At 50.9% G+C, this 26,081-nt stretch overlaps 9 protein-coding genes across 9 annotated transcripts; 7 read left to right on the top strand and 2 right to left on the bottom strand.

Annotated features, from left to right (window-relative positions):
- Positions 1-509: 509 nt before the first annotated feature.
- Z518_03242 (uncharacterized protein) lies at positions 510-1,701 on the top strand (the record flags this gene model as incomplete). Its single annotated transcript, XM_013420268.1, has 2 exons — positions 510-1,222; positions 1,287-1,701. The coding sequence occupies 2 exons, from the start codon at positions 510-512 to the stop codon at positions 1,699-1,701; spliced, it is 1,128 nt and encodes a 375-aa protein (XP_013275722.1).
- A 1,036-nt stretch (positions 1,702-2,737) lies between these two features.
- Positions 2,738-4,616, top strand: Z518_03241 (uncharacterized protein; the record flags this gene model as incomplete). Its single annotated transcript, XM_013420267.1, has 3 exons — positions 2,738-3,047; positions 3,102-4,009; positions 4,080-4,616. 3 exons carry the CDS (start codon positions 2,738-2,740, stop codon positions 4,614-4,616), a joined length of 1,755 nt encoding a protein of 584 aa, XP_013275721.1.
- A 3,026-nt stretch (positions 4,617-7,642) lies between these two features.
- Positions 7,643-9,358, bottom strand: Z518_03240 (uncharacterized protein; the record flags this gene model as incomplete). The annotated part of the gene is made up of 1 exon (XM_013420266.1): positions 7,643-9,358. The coding sequence occupies one exon, from the start codon at positions 9,356-9,358 to the stop codon at positions 7,643-7,645; it is 1,716 nt and encodes a 571-aa protein (XP_013275720.1).
- A 753-nt stretch (positions 9,359-10,111) lies between these two features.
- On the top strand, positions 10,112-10,945 carry Z518_03239 (uncharacterized protein; the record flags this gene model as incomplete). Its single annotated transcript, XM_013420265.1, has 3 exons — positions 10,112-10,436; positions 10,638-10,713; positions 10,765-10,945. The coding sequence occupies 3 exons, from the start codon at positions 10,112-10,114 to the stop codon at positions 10,943-10,945; spliced, it is 582 nt and encodes a 193-aa protein (XP_013275719.1).
- A 3,668-nt stretch (positions 10,946-14,613) lies between these two features.
- On the top strand, positions 14,614-16,858 carry Z518_03238 (uncharacterized protein; the record flags this gene model as incomplete). Its single annotated transcript, XM_013420264.1, has 4 exons — positions 14,614-15,014; positions 15,065-15,524; positions 15,578-15,657; positions 15,709-16,858. The coding sequence occupies 4 exons, from the start codon at positions 14,614-14,616 to the stop codon at positions 16,856-16,858; spliced, it is 2,091 nt and encodes a 696-aa protein (XP_013275718.1).
- Positions 16,859-17,208: 350 nt separating this feature from the next.
- Positions 17,209-17,823, bottom strand: Z518_03237 (uncharacterized protein; the record flags this gene model as incomplete). Its single annotated transcript, XM_013420263.1, has 2 exons — positions 17,209-17,632; positions 17,759-17,823. 2 exons carry the CDS (start codon positions 17,821-17,823, stop codon positions 17,209-17,211), a joined length of 489 nt encoding a protein of 162 aa, XP_013275717.1.
- A 2,122-nt stretch (positions 17,824-19,945) lies between these two features.
- On the top strand, positions 19,946-21,115 carry Z518_03236 (uncharacterized protein; the record flags this gene model as incomplete). Its single annotated transcript, XM_013420262.1, has 1 exon — positions 19,946-21,115. One exon carries the CDS (start codon positions 19,946-19,948, stop codon positions 21,113-21,115), a length of 1,170 nt encoding a protein of 389 aa, XP_013275716.1.
- A 662-nt stretch (positions 21,116-21,777) lies between these two features.
- Z518_03235 (proline-tRNA ligase) lies at positions 21,778-23,508 on the top strand (the record flags this gene model as incomplete). The annotated part of the gene is made up of 1 exon (XM_013420261.1): positions 21,778-23,508. The coding sequence occupies one exon, from the start codon at positions 21,778-21,780 to the stop codon at positions 23,506-23,508; it is 1,731 nt and encodes a 576-aa protein (XP_013275715.1).
- Positions 23,509-24,274: 766 nt separating this feature from the next.
- On the top strand, positions 24,275-25,544 carry Z518_03234 (uncharacterized protein; the record flags this gene model as incomplete). The annotated part of the gene is made up of 2 exons (XM_013420260.1): positions 24,275-24,491; positions 24,604-25,544. 2 exons carry the CDS (start codon positions 24,275-24,277, stop codon positions 25,542-25,544), a joined length of 1,158 nt encoding a protein of 385 aa, XP_013275714.1.
- Positions 25,545-26,081: the final 537 nt, after the last annotated feature.

Genomic DNA, 26,081 nt, shown 5'->3' with positions numbered 1-26,081 from the left:
CCCGGCCACGTGACCGGTCACATGATTGATTTGTCCGATGCAACGTAAATATTTTTTCTATTTCCAGTTGTGTTTCCCGGTGATCCTATTTCGAGAGCATGGAGGCATTACTCGATGGTGACATCACGGTGGCGGGAGGTGGCTACGATCGCAGACGATCTAGGGGGTGCGGTCTCCTTCTCAGCCTTGTGTCCGCAGAAGCGTGACCGGAAAGTGTCACCCAGTGACCATGAAGGTTGCCAGTTATTAATCTAAAGACATGTGCGCAGAAGCCCTATCTCCAGACTTCAGACGATTCAAGAACAGAAACAGGCCTTGCAAACCGCTTACAAGTGATATGCGCGCAATACAATTCTAAATAGTGTTTCCTTCCCGGCGGCCCAATCAACATGTTGTCAACACTCGGCTCTTTCGTAAGATGGTCGAATGAAGACTTGAAAAGGAAGCCATACACAAAAATACATACCGAACCAAGAGCACTTCCATCGTCATGGTATCGCAGCACCGAGATGTACGAATTGGAGCGCCGGGCCATCTTCTCGAAGAAATGGCTGCTCGTCACGCACAGGCTAAGATTTACCAAAGCGGGCGACTTCCTACGCCTTGAAGAGGCTGGATATCCTTTTGTTCTTTGTCTTGACAAGGAGGGCAAGATAAATGGCTTCCACAATATTTGTCGTCATCGTGCTTTCCCCGTGGTTACAGATGACACAGGAAATGCTAAGATATTCGCCTGCAAATATCATGGGTGGTCATATGGGCTGAACGGAAAGCTTGCTAAGGCACCTCGATTCGACACTGTACCGACGTTTCAGAAAGAGAATCACAGTCTGTTCCCCATTCACGTGCATGTCGATGCGGTAGGGTTCATCTGGGTCAATCTCGACGCATCTCCTACACCCGTACCATGGGAGGATGATTTCAAGAGTGTCGATACGCAAGAACGTTTTCGATCCTTCGATTTCTCTCAGTATAAGTTCGACCACACGTGGGAAATGCAAGGTGAATACAACTGGAAGACACTGGCCGATAACTACAACGAGTGCTACCATTGCCAGGTCGCGCATCCGGACGTGGCGAAGCTGGCCGACCTCTCATACTATTACACAGTCTCCAAGCCAGGCTATATTCAACACTTCTCTCGGCCACAGCAAGGGAAAGAACATGAAGACATCAAGAACGTCAGTACCTACTATTTCCCCAATGCCTGCATGACCGTCTCGTAAGTCCATACCTATCATGGTCGAGTCGAATCCAACACATGCTAACCCTGGTCGTGCATGTAGGCCGCATTTCTTCTACATGATGCGATGTGTGCCCACATCGGCCACCACCTGTTCCATGGAATATGAGGTCTATCGTCACATAGATGCCACGGATGAGGAATTCGATCTTATTGACTCGTTCTTCAAACGTGTCCTAGACGAAGACAAGCATCTTTGTAACGCAGCCCAAAAAAATTTGAATACCGGCGTTTTTGTTAACGGTGAGCTGCATCCAGAGCTAGAGAGTGCACCCATATTCTTCCAGAACGTGGTCAGACAGCTCGTGACGGAGCATCGGAAGCATGAGGTCACCAAAGGTGAAAAAGTATGGCCGGCACGTCGTCCATTACCAGCCTCGGAAGCCACCGAGAACGACTCCGCTTTCTGTGCTGGATTAGCCTGCAATTCTGCACGATTGGCTGAAACAGAATGGTGACACGGACACTGATATCAATGATGATGATCATATAGCCGGATCTTGGATGCACACGACAGATGCTGATGGCGTTGAAAGTCCTTTTGTCTAGATATGTTGATTGCGGGAATACGGAGTTGGGGAACATATGAGTAGCCTATAGTAACCGATGGATCAACCTAGCATAGCATCTGGGGAGGCGCCAAACCGCGCCGAACCGTTCGCATCCTTAACACGGTTATGTTATCCCAATCGCTGAAAAGCTGCCCAGACAGGATACATATTAGTCACCATTCAACCCCGCTACATATCTCGAACGAACAATTGTCCTCTATTCATCTAACGTAACTTCCCTTCGGACCCATCAACACCATCTATCATGCAGCATGTGCAACATGAGAAGCGACTGTCGAGAAACATGCCAACTACGCAAGGTCGCGTCTACAAACGCCTGCATCAGGCCTGTGAGAATTGCCGGTGAGAGATTTGACCTTGACCTCTGCGCTACAGAAAGTCATATTTTGGCCCTGCTGACGTTTGGGATGAAAAGAAGGAAGAAGACTCGTTGCCCGGGAGAGAAACCAGCATGCTCAACCTGCACTCGTCTTTCGCAAGCTTGCAGGTACACCGAAAGCAATGGTGGCAATGTGTTCTCGGTGATGTCTCAGGGGAACACAAGAGACGTGGTATGTCTTCCCGGCAACCCCTGCTCAAAAAATTTTTTAAAAAAAAAATTAAAAAATATAAAAAAGTTCCTGTGGGGCTCATCTGGATGCAGGAAAGCCGACTTGCTCAACTAGAAGAGAGGATGGAGAGGGTAATGGAAAGACAAACGTACGGAGTCGCATCCTTGCTGCTGGCCCTCTAACTTGAATCGCTGATGTCATATTACGACCAGCACAATCAGCGATATGGAGTCACCAACATCAAGTTCGACCAGATCTGCATGCCAGCGACCTTCCCAAGCACCTCGGAACGATATCGTTACCTCTAATGGGAAAGAATAACCTGTTTCCCATCAAGTGAAAACGCCTACTGACTTTCTGCCTACAGTGTCATGCCTCCGAGAGATGCTATTGCTGACGCTATTAATGCCTATTTTCAGTATTGTCACCTGCAGCCACTGTGGCTTTTTGATCGGAATGATCTCTCTTCCGTCGAAGAATGCCGTGAGGAGACCATTTTCTCTTTGCTGGCGCTCTCTCTGTGTCATTCGAACCACTCCTTCTTCAAAGGGCGATCGGAGGAATTGAGCCAAAAATACGCACAGCTGGCGAGGGAGCATATCATGCTGAGAATCGCTCAGGGAAAAGTCACCCTCTCGACAATACAAAGCCTCTGTATGCTAACCCTTGCCAACTTTCAGGGTAAGCAGATCCAGCCCCTATGGAACTGTGGAGTATTCAATTGACCTCTTATAGCCAATGATGTGCACCTCGTATCTCTCCACGTCAATATCGCGATGACGTTTGCCAAATGTGCTGGCCTCGACCTCGAGTCGCATCACGACGAGGTCTCCTTGCAGGCAGAAGCGCGAAGGAGGGTGTTTTGGAGTTTACATCTTCTGCACCAAATGTACGGGCAGCACGGTTCGGTGCTGAATATAATACAGGATATCGAAAGTCCTCAATATGTTACATCTCACCCGGACTTTCGGAAAAAGTCAAACCTCCTCCCCCCGTCCATGCCGCTGGAGTTAGTACAGGGTGGAGGGACCCAAAAGAACGGGATATGGGCATACATGGTTCAGCTGTCAACCCTTTGGAGAGAAGTTCGAATGTATGTGATGCAATGTGATCACACAAACAGCGAGCCACCATGGTCCGTTGAATCAGGGTACGCCGTGATAGGCGCCCATCTCATGGATCTGGAAACCAAGTTGCCTACCTATCATCGATACGATTTTGCGCGATTCTCGGACCGCGAGAAAGAGGAATTGCAACAAAATCGGGGATACTGGAGCCCCTGGCTGTACCTGCAGTTCGCTTATCACACAATTCACAGCACGCTGAATCATCCGTTTTTGTATTCTTCACGACCGCAGCAGTCTGCTCAACTAGCCGTGCCAAACACCTTCTGGAAAACGTCCTCCGAGTTGGCCTTCATCCACGCCACCTGGATTGTCCGGCTCATTGATATGGTCTCGGAGAAGGCTTACCGGATATCGGATCCTTTCATCGGCCATTGCGTAGCGATTGCTGCAACGGTTCACATCTACTTCTGTCGAGCGGCCGACAGGAGGATCAGGGAGGCAGCGCAGGTCAAAATGGCAACGTGCGTAACGTTTCTGGGAGAATTGGCACTGCTTTGGCCTTCTTGCCGTAGGGTGGTAAGTAAATCTTTCTGAAATTGCACGCTCCGGGGTTGGGACGACCGTCGGACACTGAGCCGTTGAACAGCTGGAGAAACTCCAAACCTTGATTCACTCGGCGTTTCCATTCAATCGTTCCGATCGGGAAGAGGAGATCTCTCGCGGAACGATCTCAATCAACACTCGCCTGATGTGGGAGATTCTCCAATACGATTTCGCTGGTAAAGATTCCCATCTGCCGGGGCACGGGTTGTTCCACGAGTCTCTCTATCAGGACAACGATGATAGCGATCACGAAGAACATACAGTCGAAACGCAGATCTTTCACAACCCTACTACGGAAGTGGACATGTCTACTGGAGGACAGGCTCTGCCCCCCTACTCAGGCCATCCTGCTAACCAAAGTTCCCAAAATGCCAGAGGGCGTGGTAGGCAAGACGAACAGCTTCCGTATTCGATTGCAAGGACAGTCCCCATGCTTTATGCATCAGTTCCAGAAGCGGCGGCCGCTCCCTGGGCTACCCCAGGGAATTCCTCCACCAAGGGCGCGGCCTACGATCCCTTTTTTCAGTTCCAAGACGCTGGAAGCCCATTCTACGGCTTTTGGGAAGTTGGGAATCTATGATGATTATCCCAGGGAGATTAAGGACGAGTATGAGTCAAGCTTGATCTTTCGTCTCTATCGTGATCAATCCTGGTTGTGGTCTGCCCACAACCGTAGTAAAGAGCCCTGCGGTCCGTTGACAGGATCTTGTTTAGGCATTGCAACGGTCACAATCTCTTTGTGTAGCGCAGCAACATCTATGGGATCTTTCCCAAGTTCGTTTCTCCAGCGAGGGCAACCCTAAGGCTCAAGTTATTCTTCTGCTGGGAAAAACGTCAATCGGGCCAGGAGAAGGAAGAGTATCTCCTCGAAGCCAGATCTGCGAAAGGGCTCTGAGACTATACCTTTGGATAGACGCCAATATATCTGTAGTCCGTGCTACTCTCAATAGAGCAGTGCGCCATTCCAGCTGGAAGCACAATCACGTCTCCTGCGTGAACGGCTCGAGTCTTTCATCTTGCTTCTACCCTCGACTGGTTTCCCTTTCCTACATGAGAAACAAAGCAATACTCGAACGTGAAATGTACCACGCATGCACCACGGCCCCTCTCAGCGCGCTAACGGCCCCTCTCCGGACGGGGCTCCGTCTCCACCTGCCCAGAGGAAAAGGAGAACCAATCCATTTCTCATTTCCAGGAAAGCTTATGGCGAATGGCTCGGAGGGCGAAAGCAATATCATATGGAGCTTCGAACCGGCGAAAGGATAAGCCATCATCGCCCAGCGCCCACACCGTTGGAGACATCGGACCGGGATGACTTCGTCTAAGGAAACCTTTTTTGGTCAATGACTATCATTAGAGTACGGCCACGTTCCTTCTACATGTCCTATCACAGCAGATACGATATCAACACACTCTTCTAACTTGTCATGGCGGCGCCGTCATCGGACGAGAATGGCTTTTCTCATCGTTGTAGATCAGCGACGAGCCCGTACTGTAGGTTTAATTTCGACGACATCCCTCCTTCCTTCAGCGACATCAATACGATCGCGATGGCTTGACTTCGGCTCTTCATTTCGTCCGTACTCTAAATATGACGATTCTCCCATCCGATTTAGGCAGAGTAGGCTTCAATATCGCCTCGATCCTCCAACTAAACTTACGGATTACGACGAGTGACCTAGTTGTGCCTTCCCCTTCTCCGCTACAAGATGAATGATACACTGGATCCTCAGTGTAATCCAATCGCAGAAATGCGTCACGAGACGGCTGGCCTACACGGATATGGGTGAGACATTTGGAAGCGGCGAGACGCACCATCACCAATGGCGCGGTCTATCCATCGCCCGAACGTCGAGCAATGGCAGTCCTTTCTTCAGCGGGATTGGCTGCAGATTAGTTACCAAGCTAATTTCAGCCTCGTCGGTTGCTGACGCGGCAGCCGAGCGGCATTCAGAAGGCAGGGAGGGTCAGGAAGGCGGAGCGAGAACGGACTCGCATTATGCAACGACAAGGGCCTTCTAGAAATGGTACGCAGTCTCGACCTCTCCCCTCCTCAGGCGAAGCTTACTGGAAGAAGTCGGTCTCTTAGGTACTAAAGGGATTATGGAGCTGAAAAGATGGGGCCATAAAAGTTTCGGATATCAACAAAGAAGGTTATCTGGCCCTTCTTCTTCGAGGCCGATATTATCCTTCGCGAGTCGTGGACAGCCACGGCAACTGAGGAAGTGGATACTTGTTGAGCAGTGGTAGCGTGGCGGATGTCTAGGACTGTTATGGTCCAATATATTCCTATTGCGAAGGAGATACCGAGCTCTAAGCAGTATAGGAATATCTGGTGAGCTCCACTTACGGATTAATATTTCAATTACGGCTTGCCTGTCGACTAAGTACTCAGCCAACAAGATGATTCCTACCTTCCAATGAATACACATAGCCACATCCTCTCTTATCACAGCATTATCACCGATAACACGGACATCACAGCCGCAACCACCGCCCACATCACATCCAACCCAGCACCTCTCGCTAGGCTACCGGACCACAATGTCACATAGATATCCTCCTGGTAGGCAACATTTACAAACGCCTGCGCACTATGCCTACTTATATCCGTGATAGTAGGTAGAATAGTCACACTGCTCGCAGCCGGCGTCGTGATCCAACTCTTCGTGAGATTCGCCACCTCGGACGACGGGTAGCTCCCCACCGTCCAAGCACAGGCCGCAGTCTGCGGCGACTGTGAGATCGAGCAGTCAAGCTGCCCGAGGATGTTCCTGGGATACCAATATCAGTTTCTGATTCTGCACCACTATGTGAGTTGCCGCCACAGCCCACTTACCAGTAATCTAATCCGTTAAAGATGTAAGTGCTCGGAGCCGCGGTGAAGGTGATGGGCTGGACGAAGACACATGTGCTGGCGGACGTTGCACAGTCGCTAGCTGCGAATATGGTTGTGTCGGAAGTCTGCCAGAGGTATTAGGTCTTGGATGTTGGTGCTGGATGTGAACAAACTCGCCATGGAAAGTATTTCTGCCGTGAGAGGCATGTCGCCTGCTATGGGCATCGGTAACCTCGTTGTCGCGGTTATTGTCAGTGTTTCTGTCGCCGTTGGCACAGGTTTACTGCCGCCGGATCCCATTGCTTCTGAATTGGTTGTCGCGAGCGCTTTTGATGGGCTAGGATATCCGCTGCACGGGCATGCTGTATGTCTGCTGAAGGTTATACAATGTCCTTATCTACCGAGGTAGACTACAATTATACGAGTTAATGATTACCGCTGGTGCTCAGCCTGACGCCTGCCAGTTGCCTGGGTATGTATTTCACTGCTTCAGCATGTTGCAGCATGCGTGATTGGGCGTTTCGGGCCTAGTGTATCCACAAAGTCTTGCAGGTGAAATGAGGCGTGTCTAAGTTTTGGTTCGCCTTGATCTAGCTATTCTAAGACAGTGTCTGCCTCGCCAGGGTGTTCATCTATTAGGCTTCTGCACGTACTGCAGGGCGTCATGTAACTACGGGCAGGGGAGCTTGTGCTCTGGATAAGGATCAACTTCGCCATTGTCTATCCAGTACTAGATGTCCAGCACATATGACTGACAAAAATGGATTTCATTGGTCAAGGTTGACCCAAGTCATCAGCTCATGCAGTCCCTTAAGATCAACGCTAATAACTGGCGTGGCCTTTGGATGTTTTGTGCCATCCCTGATCCACACTATTTCATCCTCCAATCGCGACCGGCTGCATTGGTATTCCGCCCTCAGGTCACGTATGAGGAAAGCTCGTCCTACCAGCGTGTAGCCTTGAAGAGTCTTCCGTGCGATGACAGCCACGGGTGTGCGATCAAATTGCCAGATCTCATCGCCAATATTTACTCTCGCGGACGCCAGTCCAGCAAAGAGAGGGCCATCGGTGGTCGTGTATCTCGGCGGTAATTCACGGTCTACAGTCGAGTTTTTTGAGTCTCCAAGTTCATTGCCAGTAAAGGCAAATAGACACTGGTCAATCCCAGGAATTCCGACTGTTGCGCACGGCTGTGTGTCCACCAAAGCCTCCGAATCGATTTCGAGTGACATTAAAGTTCCTTTCTCGTTCAGCAAAAGTTTGCGACGTGGGAAAAGGGCAGGCAACCTGTTACGGACTCGCAGGGCTGCTTCTTCCGCATCACGCCCGGGATGGAGAGTTTCGATCCAACCTCGTATGGTACCACAGACGGCGAAATTGGTAGAGAACACTGGAGTCTCCAGATTGAGGATACTATCGCGCAGTTCATCCCTTCCAACTTCAAGATGTTGTCGAAGGAAGGACATGAAGCTCAGGGTTCGGAAAGCTGACAAGTTTTGGTATGTGTGGGAGAAATTCAGTACCGTTAGCATAAGCTGTACCCGGTCGATATTGTAATCAACTGATAGATGAGTCTGTGCATCTGGAGTCAGTGAAATCAATGCATAGATCTTGTCGCGAAAATCCGAGCACTCCGCTGTTTCGTGCAAGTACAGGAGATCTTCCATCGAGGTGGAAGAACTTTGAGTGTGTGGTTCAGTGGAAGAAAGCTGTATAGCTCGACTTTCCGCCATTCTCTCCGCCTCAGAAAAATATGAGTAGCCCTGCGTAGCGTCATGCCTAGTCTCTAGACTAAAGTCTTTGATGGCATCCCTGAGGATGCTCATCGGTAATAGGTGTCCTTCACAGCAGAATGTGACCGCTCGGGCCCTAGTAATCTCTTGAATTATCCAACGGCGTGTGAAGTACTGATTCCCGAAGAAGTGGCGGTATAGGCTGGTGTTTGTAGAGTATCGCCGTTCTCGCAATATCCTGTGTAAATCCTCAGCCTCGCGTTTGAGGCGCTTGCTGTCTCTTGGTCGGGCGGCGTTCAAACAAGCAACGACATAATTGGCGTTTCCGTAGATTTTGCCCATCATTTGCACTTGATGATTACGCTCCTGTATGCTCTTCTGATCGATGCAGACAGCGTCGATCCATACTCGACGGGTTTGATAGTCATCTCGTAAGTGTTCAATGACCCTTCTCAAGTTTCGCTGTACCATCAGAGTGGAACCATTCACTTCAAAGTCGATCAGATCGCCAGGACTGCCCCACATCCATGATATGGCAGTATACAAGGGCGAAGCTGAGAGATGAACATGTTGAATACTGTCCTTAAGCCCACTACTGCCAGCTGTTGTATGCCGCGGTGCAATATTGAGGAGACGTATCTCATCAGCGTCACGCAGTGGCTCATAGGTGAAAGAATTCAACCCAGTTTTGGAGAGGCGGTTCCTTCTTGAAGGCTCCGTTCTGGGTGGGATGCCGAACCTTCGGCGCATGGCGGTTCCAGAGCTGTCGAGCTGGTAACTATGTCGTAAGCTCGAAAAACATTCATGATCTATTTGCCGCAGTAGAGGCCGAGATGTTGCCTGGGGTTACAAGGCGAAAAGCAATCGGCGAACCTTGAGGTTTAGTATTAGCCTGTACCCGGGAGGTCGCTATATGGACCTGGGTGCATTGGAACTTTTCCATGCATTGTCCTTATCGTCTATGAACTAAGCTTCGACCACGAAGATATCCGCATGATCCATAATTCGCTCTCGTCGTTGAATTCGGTCACGCTTAATGACTGAACCCCGAAAGATTTAGCGTGCTTGCCTGACACACCCTGATTGCACTAGTCAAAAGTTCCCTGCACAGAAAACCCCGCGCTCGTTGCCCCTACATGGCTGCACTCGATAGGTCTTTGGTAACTCTCCTCATCCTTCGCTCGAGGCTGACAGACTAATCAGTCGTGTTTGTGCCTACTAGCGTCCGTCTCGAGCACGGATGCGGCACAAAGCACGCTTTGACGATTGGGTCTCAACTCACATCCATGCAAAGCTCTATTCGGCTTTGGATGACTAGAGAAAGTCAAGTGTTGCCGAACGACGGTATTTACTGACCAGAGTCGATCTCAAACAGCGGCTCGGTCTTATCCACATCTTCTTCTCATCGCTCTTGTTTCTTTCCAACACGTTCTTGCTTTTTGAATTTTGGCCGTGTGGCTCGTAAGGACAGACACGAGCTTGAAATTACCTCGCATACGTACAATGGAGTTCCCAATACCACCTGAAGTACGGACGGCGGCACCTCGCGAGCCTCAGCCTCAGAGGGAACTTCGGAGGAACTTCCGCTCTCTATTAAATCCGCTGCTGATTCTTGTGATTTTGACACTAATCACAAGCTTCACCTGCACAGTGGCAAGGCTCGCCCTTGTTGTAAAGTTGAATGCGTACTGGAATGAGGGAGTACCAACTTTATGCTATGGAGTAGTCGCTGTACTACCCTACGGAACGCTTGACACCGAGACAGCTTTCATGTTCGAAGCGATCTCTAATGCTATTGCGGTACAGACTTATGACAACAACTCTATGGGTGCGTGCCACACAACAGATTATTCACTCGGTCTTCCAAACAACGTAATGTATTCCATATACGCATCTCTGAGTGCTATTTCAGCCTTCGATATTTTCGGAACAATCGTCATCCAGGGGGTCTGCTGGGGGAGGTTATTCGCGAGATGCTGCAAGCTGTACATATTTCGATGGTCCCTGAGCTGGAGCTTGATCGTCTTAGGCCTCGATGCGGTAGCAATCTATGAGGGTAGCCGTACAGGGAGGGCCAATATCTTAGCACTGTCTGCGGTCATTCTGTGAGCTCCTTCATCTATATGAGAAGAAATTGTGCTAACGATGGACTCTAGAACGTGCGCTCTCGTCAATTTTATCCTGACCTTGTGTGTTCTGCAGAGCAGAATCAACCGTCAGAAATTTCGAGGAGATAATTTGGAGATACCAGATGCCATTTTCAAAATGCAAGCGGCGACATCTTCCACAGGACGGATTCCCAACATGGTCATGATGTTCAATCCAGAGAATCCCTAGGCCAAATCAATATAGAGGCGCCTCGTAGGCGTCGTTGTGCACAGTATTATGACTTGTTATTAAATGAACCTCTACCTACACCTACTGTCACGGGGTCATGGAGTTATGCTTATCATTTAGCTGCTTGTCGCTGTTTTGGATGGGGAAGAAGTCGCTTGCTGGCTTGCTCATTGCTCGGTCGCGGTTTGACCAGTGAGACACTCGGGAATGGATCGGGGCACCAAACTCGGCACCAAATTCCGCTATTATGTAATGGTACCTATAATTCCTTGGCTCTACCGCACAAACGTAAGTACCTGCTCCATCCTTTGTGAAAAAATAGTCTTGCAGTCCCACAGCCTCGCCGTCGACCCTATTTGTATAGAAACACTTGGTGTTTATAGGCTCAATCACATCAATATATCCTCTCTTCAAGCCCACGGCTGGCGTGCGCCTCCACGTTGCCTAGAACACGTCTGCTTCACCCTGAAGAGAGTCTTCTAGATGCCAAGGCCGGCATCATACTCTGTCCCCAGCCTGTAAGGGTTCGGGGTCAAGGATACAATCAATGTATTCTGGCTAGCATCGAGTTCTAGATACAAGACGTAGCACTGGAAGTGCTGAAGAGCCCCTGAATGCGTAATCCTTGGCATGTGGTCCCGTGACATCAACATCGTCCACACGTGATCCATGGACTGGCAGGGCGGCATTCCAGGGTGGGCCGTGGATTGGATCCGATGGAGTTAGCCACCTAGAGCACGTGATTAGGTGTCGGACTATAGATTTTCCGGATCCCGAGAGGATGGCCAATCACGTGAATCGTGGTAAGGCCGAATTTGTGCCGAGTTTGGTGCCCCGATCCATTCCTATCGCGTGTGGACGATGTTGATCACGGTGTCTTTGCCTCTGTCGCAAGAATATGAACGGATCCAGGCCTGCTAATTGGAGACAGATACACTCTTCTTCACATATATGTGAGTCCGGCTACTGGATCACGACACCCGAAGACGCGATGTTGGCATTTATTCGCGGTTTCCCGTGAAACTTCCATGTGTAAAGTCGGTGCCGGGAAATCCGCCTTCGGTTTAGGCGGCCCTGCCACTTCGGGCATGGTGGCAGGCTGCGCGCGCCGCCGCTTTTGACGGCTATAAGAACCTCGTCTCCCACCCTCATCCCTCTCTCCCAACCTGCTATTTCCCCTTTGCACCTCCGTTCGCGCAGGTTGCATCATGGCGCGCTTCACTTTGACACCTCCCGGATCCCTCCCTCTTGCCGCATCAGGCGCCCCATCGTCGATTCTCCTACCGCTCCCGACTCCTTCGCAGTTCGCCTCGCAGCCAAAATTCTTACCCTACCACTTCGGGCTCCCCTCGGTTCTCCCTTCGGGCTCCTTCAAAATCTGCCTCGTCTCTTAGAGTGCGCCTCGATCTGCCTCCTAATCCTCGATCTTCGCAGGCCTCCTCTGCACTTTTGGTACTTTCGACGAGGGATCCGTTTCGGGCCCGTTATGTACCTGGTCCCTCCCCGGCGCATTTGACTTCGCTAGTCCACCCCGTGCGGGCTGAGCTGACGTGGCCCATTATCCGCGACTTGACCTGGGACCCTTATGGGGATGGGCGTGGGAGTGCGCCTCGGCAAGTCTCCTTCGGTCTCCTTGCGAGGGTGAATCCGCGTAATACGCTCCTTCCAGTGTTCGTTCCAGACCGGCGATGACTCTGCGAGATCATGTTCACCGACGACAGCAGAACCGAACATCCTTTGGGACGCCCTGGCCGGCACTCAACTCTGCGTGCTGCGACATCGGGTGGGGATGCTGCGTCTCGACTTTGTAGAGCAAGACATGGAAGGTGGCAGAATATAGCGAAGCTGAGTGCCGCACCCCGTGCATCTAATCGCGAAAATACCGCATAAGGTGATCGGCAGTGCGCAGGCGCCTTGTTGCCCCCCCCCCCCTCCCCAACAACAGAAAATATAATGTTAAAGGGGGCAGAGCTTTCTATTGCGGCCCCCGAGAACTGAGGGGAAAAGGTGCCGTCCTGCGTCAGGGATACGCCAGTATACCGCATGTAGATTCGCAACTGCTATCTCGTCTGAGCCGAACGAAGTACAGCGGTTCCTCCAAGAGTGGCTGGCGAACGGCACTATGAAGGAGTAAGAGCGTGGGATTCGCAGGACACGATTTCACCGGGACGGACGGAAATGTTGGTTTTCCTCTAGCGTTCGATCCCTACAAGGCCGTCTCGGTCCAGAAGGCGCATTCTCAACATCCTTAAACCCTCAAAACCTAGGAGAACGGGTCGACGGGCCAACGCCCGATATTGTCCCCTTATTCTCGAGACCGCTCTCGCCGGGTCAATCCCACGCTTAGAATGACAATCCCTGTCTCTTGTGATGCTTCAGTGGCATGACGGGCTCTACTTCGTTCGCCGTGATGGTCTTGTTTCTCCCCGCCCCACGGGGGCTGGAAAGATTGGCAGAGAGGGCCTTGGGCAGGCCAAGGTGGTAAACATGGTGGGTTGAAAAAGCTGAACTGTCCGTTGCGAGAGCGAGGGAAAGCACGCAAGAGGTGTGGGCAGTGTTGACTGCCTATAAACGACGCCGGTTCCTTCGTTATTCTGGAGTGTTAAATGCACTCCTTCTTCGCACCCCTTGGAACAGTGTACTCTGATCATGGCCACTTTCATTGCGTATCAGCCCTGTGCGAATACTCCGTCGTTCGGTAGTCACACCTTTAGCCATTCTGCTACAGTCGCTCTCTGCCGTTAGGTGTCGAGTAGATAAAGCTCAAAATCTTCGCAACTAGCAGGGTCCGCGAGCAATGCGGATGTCGTTGACTGTCAGGGTCCCGACAAATGTGGCGTCCGAGGCGCCGTAGCCCGCAGCATCGGCTCTACCGATGGTGACAAGATTGAAGACAACGGTAAGGAATGCGACAAAGACGATGACGTTGACTAATCAGCGACCTTCCGTCACTGGCGGACCTCTTTCTGCGGAGCGACTCGGGGTTCAAAGGAAGTGACCGCCCTAGCTGCAAGGCTTTCGCATTGTGCGCTCCCTATAACAGGACCGGCAAAGAGTACTGACTGCTACGGATAGTCTCTAGCCACTGTGAGGCCAGCCGCTCAACTCTATGGGGACCGCACCGAAGAAAAGTACTTCTCGCACTCTCTGAGCGAACTCTCTGCCCTGAGTCAATTCCTGATTTGATGTCGGTGGAATTTTGCGCGTGGCATGTCCGGAGAAATTGCTTGTCCGAACCGATTTCGGCCTTGGCAGCTTATCTAACCACTTAAGAGCTGTCTTAGACCGTCAAGGCACCAACTCCAGGTTGGGATGGTTTCGTTGGCTACGCCCGTAATACATGCTCGCTAGCGCTGTTCACCTTCTCAGCTTTGTAACATCCGCAAACAGGCAGCCACATTATCTAGTATGCTTTGCAGTGAGCCCTACCAGATGGTACGCTGGCCATGGTCTTGGCTGAGGATTGGGCCTCCCGCAAAGCCTCATCGCCCCCAACCTGGTCGCGCCAGACCCTGGCCGACAGCACCAACAATTTCTCGCATCTGCAGGGGAGCCTGATCACGATTCCAATCTTTTATATACCTGCGACTTTGTAGACGTGCCTGCGGCGACAGTAGATATGCCTCTGGCGATAACTGCTAGGTTTGTGGCCAATCATTCCATCGCTCATGGCTGAAATTGTTGGTGTTGTTGCGGCTGCGGTCGAGTTTGGAAAGATTGGGGTAGAGCTGAAGCAACTCTACGGCTCTGCCAAACATGCACCAGAAGCTCTCGGACATCTCTTGGAAGAGTTAGATTCTCTTCGGCAAGTTCTACAGACTCTCGCGGAGCAGGAAGCTACTATCGCGACATACGCTTCTCCCAGCGTGGCCCAGACATGCCGGCAGCAATGTGACAAGGCTGTGAACAATCTCAAACCAATCTGCGATGATCTGGCCAAGAGTCTCAAACACTCTAGGATCCGCGGCTCCATCAAGTCCGTCTTCAAGGAGGAAGTTCTCGCAAAGGCGCGACAAGACCTCGAAAGAGCCAAAACGAGCCTCATTCTGGCTCAACTCGCTTTGCTAAAGTAAGTAGCACAGTCTGGCATCCTGCTGGCACATGACTGATATCAGACAGTGCCATAACTGCTTTGAACATCCAGCAACATTCCAGCACTCAGACGTTACTGGTCACAACCCAAGTACATATGTCTTCTGCCCTCGAGGACATTCGTCGCACCCCGCGAGCCCTAACGGCTCCCTCCCGTCGTTCGATACGTGCACCCAATGACGACGGGAAGGATGAGGCTTTAACTCGCACAGGTCACGCTGGCGATCGTTCCCCCCACTGGGCTTCCCAGGATACCACACGCCTGATGCTTTTCCAGAGTCGATTGCTTGGCAAGGGAATCGACGTATTTCGACAAAAAGCGTACGGCGGCTGGGCATATGTCTTTCGAACCTACAATGTTCGCAAATTCCCCAAGGAAATCTATGGATATATCGAGGAAGGAAACATCACTGCACTTCGGCAATTATTCAGAAGTCAGCAAGCCTCGATCTATGACAGAGACACAGAGGGATGGTCATTGTTACTCGTATGTACCCAGCACCATTCTGTCCCTATGTTAGGGCCTCATAATCTCCATAGCATGCGGCAGCCCGCGGTGCCGCCACCGCAACTAAGTTTCTCGTCGAGCAAGGCGTTGACGATCTGGAAGACTACCGAGAGTTCGTGTCCTGACACAAACGCAAGCGAAGCTTCACTGACTTTGAACACAGTTTCGTGTATATCCTCTTCATCTCGAACGTGGACCCGAGTGATACATCTGACAAGCGAAATTCACAGTCTGATACCATCTGTGCACTGCTCGAAACCATGTCGCACTCCCGTTTCATTGCCAGCCTACCACACACTCTTGGGGACTGGTGTGAATGCGTTCCGCATCTCGTGCCGACTCTTGTTCAACGGATCTGCCCTCCCTTGAGCACCCTGGATTTCGATAGTAGGCTCAAAAATGCATACATAGCGTGTTGGACTTGTGTCTCTCCGGATGTTTTCTGGCTCTACCTGTGCCAGTCTCAACTTACTGCATTCTGTCTTGTACGTTGGCATGACGAAAGAGAAAGCATTGTACAAGTTCTGGCGCGGGGTATGAGCCAGTGGTGGACCGGGGATCGAGAATGTAAAGACTTCAGTGACTGGCAGTCGCTTCTACAATCGGCCATTGCCATGGATGGGCTTCAACTCTCTTTCGAGCATGGTTGCCCTTCGCCAATGCTGAACTACCTTGAATTCGTTTACGAGTACGAACCCACAGCCCTCTGGACTTATCGGGGTTCATGGCCAGATTTGACCTCCGAGCGGCTCACATATCGGCTACAATGTTGGGCGAGAGAAGTACAGGCCGCAGGCCAAGACTTGGAGGAGTATGGGCAATGGGAATATCAACAAGTTGTCGCAGAGTATGCAAAGTATGCGGAAGATTCCCCGGCCGATCAGGATGGGCACTTCTCCTTTGCGGCATGTTATCCAGCTGTCGCCTCTGGTCGTCTGGTCGCCTTCACTTATGGCAAACAACCTCAAGATTGGCGGATATGGATATCGACATCTTTGGACGAGTACGCAGCCGAGTTCTGGGAAACCGTTCATCTCGTTCCTGACGCGCCCGATCCTGATCTTCCCGGGGCTTGGCCTCACAGTGCTGAGGTGAACGGGGACATGACGAAATTCTGGCAGAGCGGATTCAAGTACTCCCGAAAAGGGGTGCGCCGATGGCGACAGCATCTGATTTCGATCGGCGAGTCCGAGGACGATGAATTTGAAAAGGGCTGGAGAGAGATGAATAAGAACCGAGCAAGAATATACGAGCGGAAAAGGGCGATGCGAGCTCGATTCTTCCAGAATGCCGGCATAACACCACCACCTTAACGAGCAAGGAGAGGTCCGGGTCACGAAAAATTCAAAGCTGAGGTCTTGAAGCCTTGCAAAATCTGTGCCGCTGAAGTGTCGTGGACAAATGAAAGCAGTACGCAGGCGCATGTCCTTCCAGCTTTTTTTTTTTTTTTTTTTTTTTTTGAAATGCATAATTTGCATCCGGAGGGTTTTAATAGTGAGTTACTGGAGCACCAAAAGCGAGATCGGTGATACGTGACGACATGATTTAGACGCCTCGTCAGCGTCTTGCCTGTGATCTTTCTTCGAGATCCCTGGCCGAGTTGCATTTCCTGCACTCCAGGTTACGAATTGCTCCGTGAGACAGCGAGTCTGCATGATCCTACTCAGAAATATTCACCGCCATCCTCGCCGCCTCCTGCGCCAAATGCGAAGCCATCCTCGTCATCCCCTTCGCCTGTGTCGAAATAGTTCTCCGCATGGTAGTCATCGGCATTGCCGTCGTCGCATTCCTCAAAGTCCGAGTCCTCCGGTTCGTCCTCTGCTCTGTCGTCGTCATCGTCTTCATCGACATTTTCTTCGTCCTGGTTATCATCAGGATCGTGGGGGACGGAGTCACCGTCGAACGGGCTATGCTCACAATGATCTTGAAACGAAATCCGAATGCTCCCGTCGAACCGGCCACCGAGTATCTGCAGAGTTTCGAGCGCCGCCGTGACGTATCTCCCCTTCGGCAGGGAAAATATACCGAAGTTAGGGACAGTTCCCCGGCCGACCCGGGATGAGACGAATCGGGATTCCGACCCCTGGCTGGTACCAGGTCAGCCCATGGGAGCCCCAGTAGCAGCGCCAATAAGAGAAGGTGACAGCACGGCTATTTGCCTTTTATACGACCAACGGCCTTTGTTTAGCTTTAAATGTAACCTTAAATCGCACCACAAAACAAGATATATTAGGAAAGGGACATTCGACGCGCTATTTCTATGCCCTAAATGCCGCATACGACGAACTAGACTACTAAATCACCACCTCGTCGTCCTAGAGTAGCCACGTTAAGTTAGCCCTTAGCCGAGTCTATACACTAACGTTACGGACGGATCTAGCTTTATCGAGAATAATATTATACCCCTTTTATAGGTAAATCCGCTCTAGTAAATATCATGTCTCTCTGTTCAACGATGCTGATATTCTTGATGATGATGATTATGAATATTCTTATGAATGGTGCTCCTTCCATGCTCCTGTCATCCATAATAACACCCCAGGACCTTAACATTTGTCCAGTCATGTGACCAGACACTTGCAGCCTTGCCCAAGTGTCTAGCCTCATGCCCACAAGCCATTTTGCCTTGTTACAGTATTAGCTTGTTCTTACGTCGCGAACTGTCAGGAATGGCGGCCGATGGAACGAAAAGGAGAACAGTATAGAGCTAATTACTATCTAGCTATCGACGAAAACTCGAAGCATGCGGAACCGGAGCGTTCGCATGCGAGGAGCGGTCTATATAGTGCTGGTCTGCCAAGCCTCCCCCTGACCGCCAGGTTATTCGTGACACGGACCTCCTCCATAACTTAGTATGGAAGTTCTGCGGCATTGCTCCCTTTGGATATTAGCTTCGCGTAAGATAACAATCCAGAACTTGATCCTTCCCAAAGCCGGACCAGCAGACTGGTTCTCTTTAGTCAGAGTCAGTTTTGGTGCAGTGCTCATTCGTATGGGCTTCACAAACCAGTGGCGGAGTCTGATGATCTGTAGACTCCTGCTGGGGAGCCTTGGAGGCGAACTTCCTACCAGGTATGCTGCAAGTGGTTGGTTGAAATCCCAAATACTAGTTGTCACGATAGGTCGTACCCATTTGATCGCTTGCTGATATGATGATGTAGGGAGAAGGCTCGCTTGTGCTTTTTTTTTTTTTTTTTTTTTGGGCTCCCCCAAGTGATCCGCTCTGGTTTTGTAGCAATCTTCGCATATATGCGTTCTCTTGTTTCATAAGCTGAGTGGTTAGAGATGTAGGACGAATATTGCTTCCTGTCCCTAGATCCGCTTTTCTCTGCACGTGATAATACTCACATCAAGTGCTCCAGGCATATTCATAATCGAAGGAGTTGTAGCTTACACCATCTGCTCGTTCGGATGGTTCATTCTCATCGACATCCTAGCAAAAGCTGGCAAACTCCTCAATGCCGAAGGAAAGAAGTTCATCATCGACATGATCAACGATGAAGCCGAGGCTGATGAAATCACGGTCCGTCGACTTCTCCACTATCTCAAGGATTGGAAGATTTGCTCTTGCTCGTGGCTGTGCCGGGGATACGGCACTACGGCATGTCAGCTTTTGAGTACACCGTCTTACATCTCAGCGACAATTTTGTGTTATGTATCACGGTAGCTTGGTGTGATATTCCACCTCCGTGGTCCAATTCTTATTGTCCACCAGATCCGCAAGGCAGTTGCTGTCGTGTTGACTGTCTACGGCAAAGCCAATAGTGTTCGATATTTTGGGTGCTTTTCTCGGTAAGCTTCAAGTCTCCTCTTTTCTCCATGATGTATATTCTACGTCCACTGACAATTTCACAGGAATCACAGGGCTCAATTTCCGCATTCCAGGCATATTGTCATTTCAGGCAAATAACATTATTTCGCACTCCTCAAACGTTCAATCGTCTCCGTTACCTCCACAATGGGAGGAGCGATAGGAGGCATCATTGCAAGCATTTCATTCCAATCCTACGTATCCGGTATTTATTGAACAGTGCTGATTAGCCATATCAGACTGGAGTATGGGCTAAAAGCTCTTCCCATCTCGTGGGCAAATCAAGTTTTGGTGGTGTTTTTGCTCCGCAAACAACGCATTTGCATACATCTGAGGCGTATACGCGCCAGCCTACCACAGTAGAAAGCCAGCCGCGTAAAATGGGTTGTGGAGAAGCCACAAATGGACGCCTGATTTGACTGCCAATCAGACATCTTGAACATATAAGTGATCCTGGGAGTCCCAGCGGATAAACTTCATGACGCTTTATCCCTTTATCAATATCATTTATATTATCGGTTCACGCTTTCAACTTCCATCACTCTATTTCAATCGACTCATTCTACTACTTTGAGTTGGTTTCTTCACGATGACTTCCATATCTTCATCCTCAGCACAATTGACATGCCTATGCGGCGCCATCTCGGCGTCCGGCACCCTGCTCTCCAGCTCAGAGATTCCCATCAATGCTGCAATCTGCCATTGCAATCCATGCCGTTATACATCAGGGTCCCTGGGCATCGCATTCCCACTCCTCAAGGAACCTCCACCTCAGGAGACTCTCTCAAAGCTTACAGGATATAACAGCTCGCAGAAGCTGACGCGCTACTTCTGCCCGACTTGTGGCTGTCATTGCTTCCACATCAACCATCACAGTCAAAAGTGGTATTGTCAGGGGGGAAACGTCGAGCCCAGTCCGGCCTTCGAGTCGAGCAATTCGCACACTGACATATTGTGGCCCAAGGACACGGTCAAGATCTCGCACCATGATTTCGTCCTCGACACCGTCGATGGTGGATTGACTCCTCTCCTGTTGAATCTCAATGGTCGAACAGTCCCAACTTGGTCCGCTGCCTCACCACCACAACCGCCTTCTCCTCAACAAGAAGGACACGACTCGTTCGACCTCCCGCATGAGACTGTGTTGTCTCTCCCTCGGAAATCACTCGGCACGCTCTCATCGCCCAAAGAGGACTCCTATCTCCCAGCAAAATGTCATTGCGGGGGAGTCTCGCTTCTAATTAAACGCGCCATCTTCGATCATGAAGGTCCCGCTCGCTATATTCCTTCCGATCCCACAAAGTACTTGACGTACCTCTGCGCCTGCCGCTCCTGCCGCCTTTCAACCGGCGTGTCATTAACGGCGTGGACGCTTGTTCCATCTGAAAATGTGTTCAACGCCAACGCTCCTGCAACCGCCAGCAATGATAATGAGAGCAATCTGACGCCCGTAGTCTTTGGAAAGCCCGCTTCCAGCGCAGATGCGAATCCCGGACTGTCATTGACGTATCACTGGTCATCGCCAGATGTGTGTCGAAGTTTCTGTGGCAACTGCGGCGCAACGGTGTTTTACTGGTGTGGTCAAAGACCAGACGAGCTGGATTTAGCCACGGGCATTTTGAGAGCGGAGGAAGGGAGTATGGCGAGAAGATGGCTAGAGTGGGTTTGGGGGCGGTGTAGTTTCACGGAGGAGAGTGTGGATCAGGAGATGTGCGAGGCGTGGTTAGGCAGTGCAGAGGAAGGGAAGAAAAGTCGATAATGTACGAGGAAAGCTGTAAATACTTGTCTGGCCTTCTCACATCTAATTTCGGGACGGCTTATCTTGAGTGTAGAAGCGAGCGTAAAACGTGATGAAGGAGTCGACGATGACCTCCTTGCTTGTTCTCTGACGATTTCCCTAGATCTCGTATCTGAGTTGAACCGTTGAGAAGCTCTCATCGTGATAAAATTTGGGGCTGTGACACCTCCTACCAGGTCTCCAGTGGTCAGTTCTTGACGAAATCTCCAGGCAGGCGCAAACCATAGGGTTTCGATGTGCGCTGTGTACCGGCCATAACTCGTGGTTTTGTGGTTCAAAGAATGAATTAGTAGCATCATCAGAGTAACGTAGCGAGTCCGTGTTCCTAAAGATACCCTAGGCATCCCATCCCAGTGTGAGATGGGTGGGAGAAATAAACTTGTCACAACGCACATTCGAGGCGCAGGTAAAAGCAGCGGGTCATCATCCAAGTGCCAAGATTTCCAGGAGGTTTGCCGCAAATCGCGGGGTGCGAGTCACACAATTTTGACCGAGCCACCAGAGTGAGTCTCCAAACCCCAGAATACGAAGTGAGTAACAACCCTGGAGAACCGTCTTCTTGGGGAATTGAGGTCTGACTCACTCCCGACCTCTCTTTAAACACCCAGAAGCCCCACGACACCATGTCTCATTCCCGAACCCCTTCTAAAACCGAACTCCCGACGCGAGAAAAAGATATGACGGCCGAGATAGGACCCAAAAAGGATCACAAGGACAAACCTGAAAAGCCCATGGGCAAGGCTGAAGCAAAGATGCCTCAAGCCAAGGGAGGAAAGAAAAAGAAGATGGAAGGAGCTGCGTTAATTGGCATCGATGTGTCGAAAGATGTCGACTTCGCGGAGTGGTATCAGCAAGTCTTGCTCAAGGGAGATATGCTCGACTACTACGATATTTCCGGGTGCTATATCCTCAAACCGGCCTCACAATTCATCTGGGATGAAGTTCGCGCATGGTTTGACGCGAGGATCAAGAAGATGGGAGTCAAGAACTGCTCGTTTCCCCTATTTGTCTCTGAAGACGTCTTGAATCGCGAAAAGGACCATATCGAAGGATTTGCGGCTGAGGTGGCGTGGGTGACACACGGCGGCAGCACCAAACTGGAGAAGAAAATCGCCATTCGTCCAACCTCCGAGACAGTCATGTATCCTTACTATGCCAAATGGATCCAAAGTCACCGTGACTTGCCTCTCAAACTCAATCAATGGAACTCCGTCGTGCGATGGGAGTTCAAACATCCCCAGCCATTCCTACGAACACGAGAATTTCACTGGCAAGAAGGCCATACCGCCCATTTGACGGAAGAGGAGGCCGGCAAAGAAGTTCTGGAGATTCTCGAGCTCTATGCCGGTGTCTATGAACAACTTCTGGCTGTCCCCGTCATCAGGGGAAGAAAGACGGACAAAGAGAGATTTGCGGGCGGGCTGTACACCACTACGGTGGAAGGATACATTCCCGCGACCGGGCGTGGCATACAAGGTGGGACATCGCACTGCTTAGGTCAAAACTTCAGCAAAATGTTCGGCATCACGGTGCAAGATCCGAATGCAAAGACAGAGGAGGAGAAGAAGAACAGCTTGTTCGTCTGGCAGAACTCTTGGGGTCTGTCCACCCGAGTTATCGGCGTGATGGTCATGATCCATGGAGACGATCGTGGCTTAGTGCTCCCACCACGGGTGGTGGAAATCCAAGTGATCATTGTTCCCGTGGGCGTGACCGCCAAGACGACCGACGAGGAGAGAGACGCGTTGTACAAGGAAATTGAGGGTCTGAGAGAATTGTTGAAGGCGGTCGGGGTTCGAGCAGAAGCGGATTTCCGTGAGGGTTATTCTCCAGGATGGAAGTTCAACGACTGGGAGCTCAAGGGTGTTCCACTTCGCCTTGAATTCGGACCGGGAGAAAGCAAGGGTCACTATGTGACCGCTTCTCGACGAGATCTTCCCAAGGCGGAGAGCAAGAGTCAAATTGCCATCAGTGAGCTCAATGCGGCCGTTCCAGATCTCCTCGAGACGATCCAGAGAGACCTGTACAATCGGGCCGATGTCAAGTACAAGTCACATGTGAAGAAGATCACCCACTGGGACGATTTCGTTCCGGCCCTAAACGACAAGAATGTCATCCTGTTGCCCCATTGTCTGACGGAGGAGTGCGAGGATCAGATCAAGGAAATGAGCGCCCGCAAGGCCGAGGAGCAGAGCGGTGTGGCCCAAGATGAACGCGCGCCGAGTATGGGAGCAAAGAGTCTTTGTATTCCATTCGATCAGCCAGAAGGTGTGGAAAAGGGCGTGACCAAATGCGGGAATCCGAAATGCTCGAATATGGCACAGGCCTGGTGCATGTTCGGCCGGTCATATTGAAGAGACTAGACGACCGGCTTTGCAATTGCTCGGAGGAGTTGGTAGAAGCATGATAGAAAGGACGATTGAGACGAATCCGATCATGAATGATGAGACCACTGCGTCGATTATGAGGATTGTTGTGTAAATTGGATCTTTGGGGGGAGGGGGGGGGAAGGGGGTGGGTTTGCGGGTTTGACACTTTGCTTTAGCTTTATCAAGATTCGCCAGGAACAGGACAAGATCAGCTGGGCCGTCCAGCTGCTTAGCCTCGGAAGCCAATGGCAACGAGCCTATCTGGCGTCGGCCAGTATCAGTATCACGCAAGAATTCATCATATCATGATATCAATGTGTCAGAAGTTGCGCCAAGGGGGGTGTGGCAACCCCCCCAGGAGTAAACGAAGACGATAACCATCTCAGGAAATGATAAGATTGAGTTCTTATCCTGTGCAGACGGTGATGATAAGTGGTTATTACTGGCCAGCCGGTGTCTATGGCCAGACGATAAAACGTGCTCCCTCTGAAGTTACTAAATGCCGGCCTGTTGCTCATCTTTTGCCCCTCTCCATCCTCCACGCTTTTCACTAGCAGCCACTGTGTCGCATTCTGTCATTGTGCTCAAGCAACAATAGTTGTTCCGTTTTTCTTTTTCAGCTTACGTCATGTTTGCCCAATACTAATTTTTCCCCAATTCGTTTCGTTGTCGACCATGCCAATTCGGGTTGGACAACGACCGACGCTTTTATTCTTCGATTGTCGAACTTTTTCTTTCTGGATTCTAGATCATGGGCCGGCACCATCATCTAAGACTTCCTGAACACTTATACCTTTCGCCTCCTCAACCTCCTCAACCGTCTCCTTATTCTTTGGCCTCTGCTTCTTCCTTTCTCGCCGTCAAATCCGGCGTCTATTATACATCACCCGTGGCCTTATTCCAGGAGACCGGCCGTACTACAGCCCTTGCCGTTGGCGACCGAATTCCGGGCTTCAAAACCTCTGCTGGTGAGCACGTGGTAATTTCTTTATTGGGAAAAAAAAAAAAAGGGGGGGGGGGGGGAAATAGAAGGAAAAATAAGACGGGAAGAGTTCTGACAAGTAATGCTTTGTGAAACAGCTTTCTTCAACACCCTCCGAGCAAACCTCATTCTTGGTACCGATTCCACCCCACCCTCTCTCACAAACACCCCGGACTCGCTTCGACCCATCAACATGGCCTCATCAACAGGCTCTCTGCCACCTCCGTCGCCTTCTCCTCTTGCCCAAACCTCAGAATCGTCCCAAGACACTTCAATCGTTGACACCAAGTCGGAGAACCCATTGGACTCCATCCCGGAACTCACCACCCAACTTGCCCTTGCCGAAGATGACAAAGTCGAAGCCTTGCACCTCCTGGCCGATTCCGTGGCCCAACAGCGTCAAATCGCATCTTCCGCCGTGATTTTCCACCCACTGACCATGGGCATACTCGTTCTCCTCTTCGGTATTGTCTACCAAAACCTCTACAAAGGCTCTAGCTCCGACTGGGCCATCGTAGGCACCACAACCGCCGGTGTCCTGATGGCGGTGCTAATTACCGTCCGCTGGCTCACAAATGGCTACATTGAAGAGGCCGAAAAGGTCGGGACGTGGAAATGGTTGAATCGCGGCCGCAATGATGACGACATTCTCCTCACCCGCTTCGGCGACGAGGCCATCGGCGCGCTCGTCTTGCGAGGCCAACTTGACAATCCCCCTTCGTCCACTTCTGGTCCACGGAAATCCCGCACCAAAAACCTCCCCACCACAGGCTTCATCCGCGGTTGGACCGTCAAGCGCCGCTATCGCCGCAAGGGCGTCGGACATGGCCTCCTGGAAGAGGCTGTCAAGCTCTGTCGCCAACGAGACTGGTCGGGTCCGGAGTTTGCTCCTGACCATGCAAACAGCGCCCGTGTCCTCCCCACCATATTCAACGGCGGCTTCATCAAGCGTGAACGTAGGGCTAATGAAATGCTGGTGCGAGTAAAGGAGGAGATCGGAGTTTCTGCATCCGGAACTGGGAAGAAGGGGAAGAGATGAGTCTTTTTTGATTGTATGGGATTGACTGGACTGGAACTGGATGGATAGACCGGGGAGGTTTCATCAAACCCTATACCCGTCTTCTTGCCATGAGAAATGGACATACGGGATGCATTTCTCTCCAGGATCGAATTTCATCCAGACATACCTTTACCCATCCCTCTGGATGATAGCCCAGAACAGAGTACTTAATTCCCAACCATGTCAACACCTGACCATTTCATTCTTGCGCCCGTTTTAGAGACACCGGCATAGAATGAGGTCCAGTTCGCGTTCGAGATCTTGAGGTCCACATGAAAATAATTAAAAACCAAAAACAATCGATATTTGATCCCCGACATCTGCGGGGATTGCATCGCATCGCATTGCAACTGTTCACTGTTAGCTGCATCTTATCCATCCCGGAAAACGAGATCACTGGTTGGTTCTTTGCCGCCCCATGTAGAATGTGAAATTCCTCTATCCCCTCATTGCTCCCCTTTGACCATTTGGCCTTTCACCAAAACAATTTTAACCCCTCGTCCGTTAGATGTAGAT

This window comes from Rhinocladiella mackenziei, assembly GCF_000835555.1.
Source record: "Rhinocladiella mackenziei CBS 650.93 unplaced genomic scaffold supercont1.2, whole genome shotgun sequence".
NCBI lineage: Eukaryota > Fungi > Ascomycota > Eurotiomycetes > Chaetothyriales > Herpotrichiellaceae > Rhinocladiella > Rhinocladiella mackenziei.
Note: the sequence above shows the minus strand (reverse complement) of the source record. Positions and strands in the feature narration are given on the sequence as shown.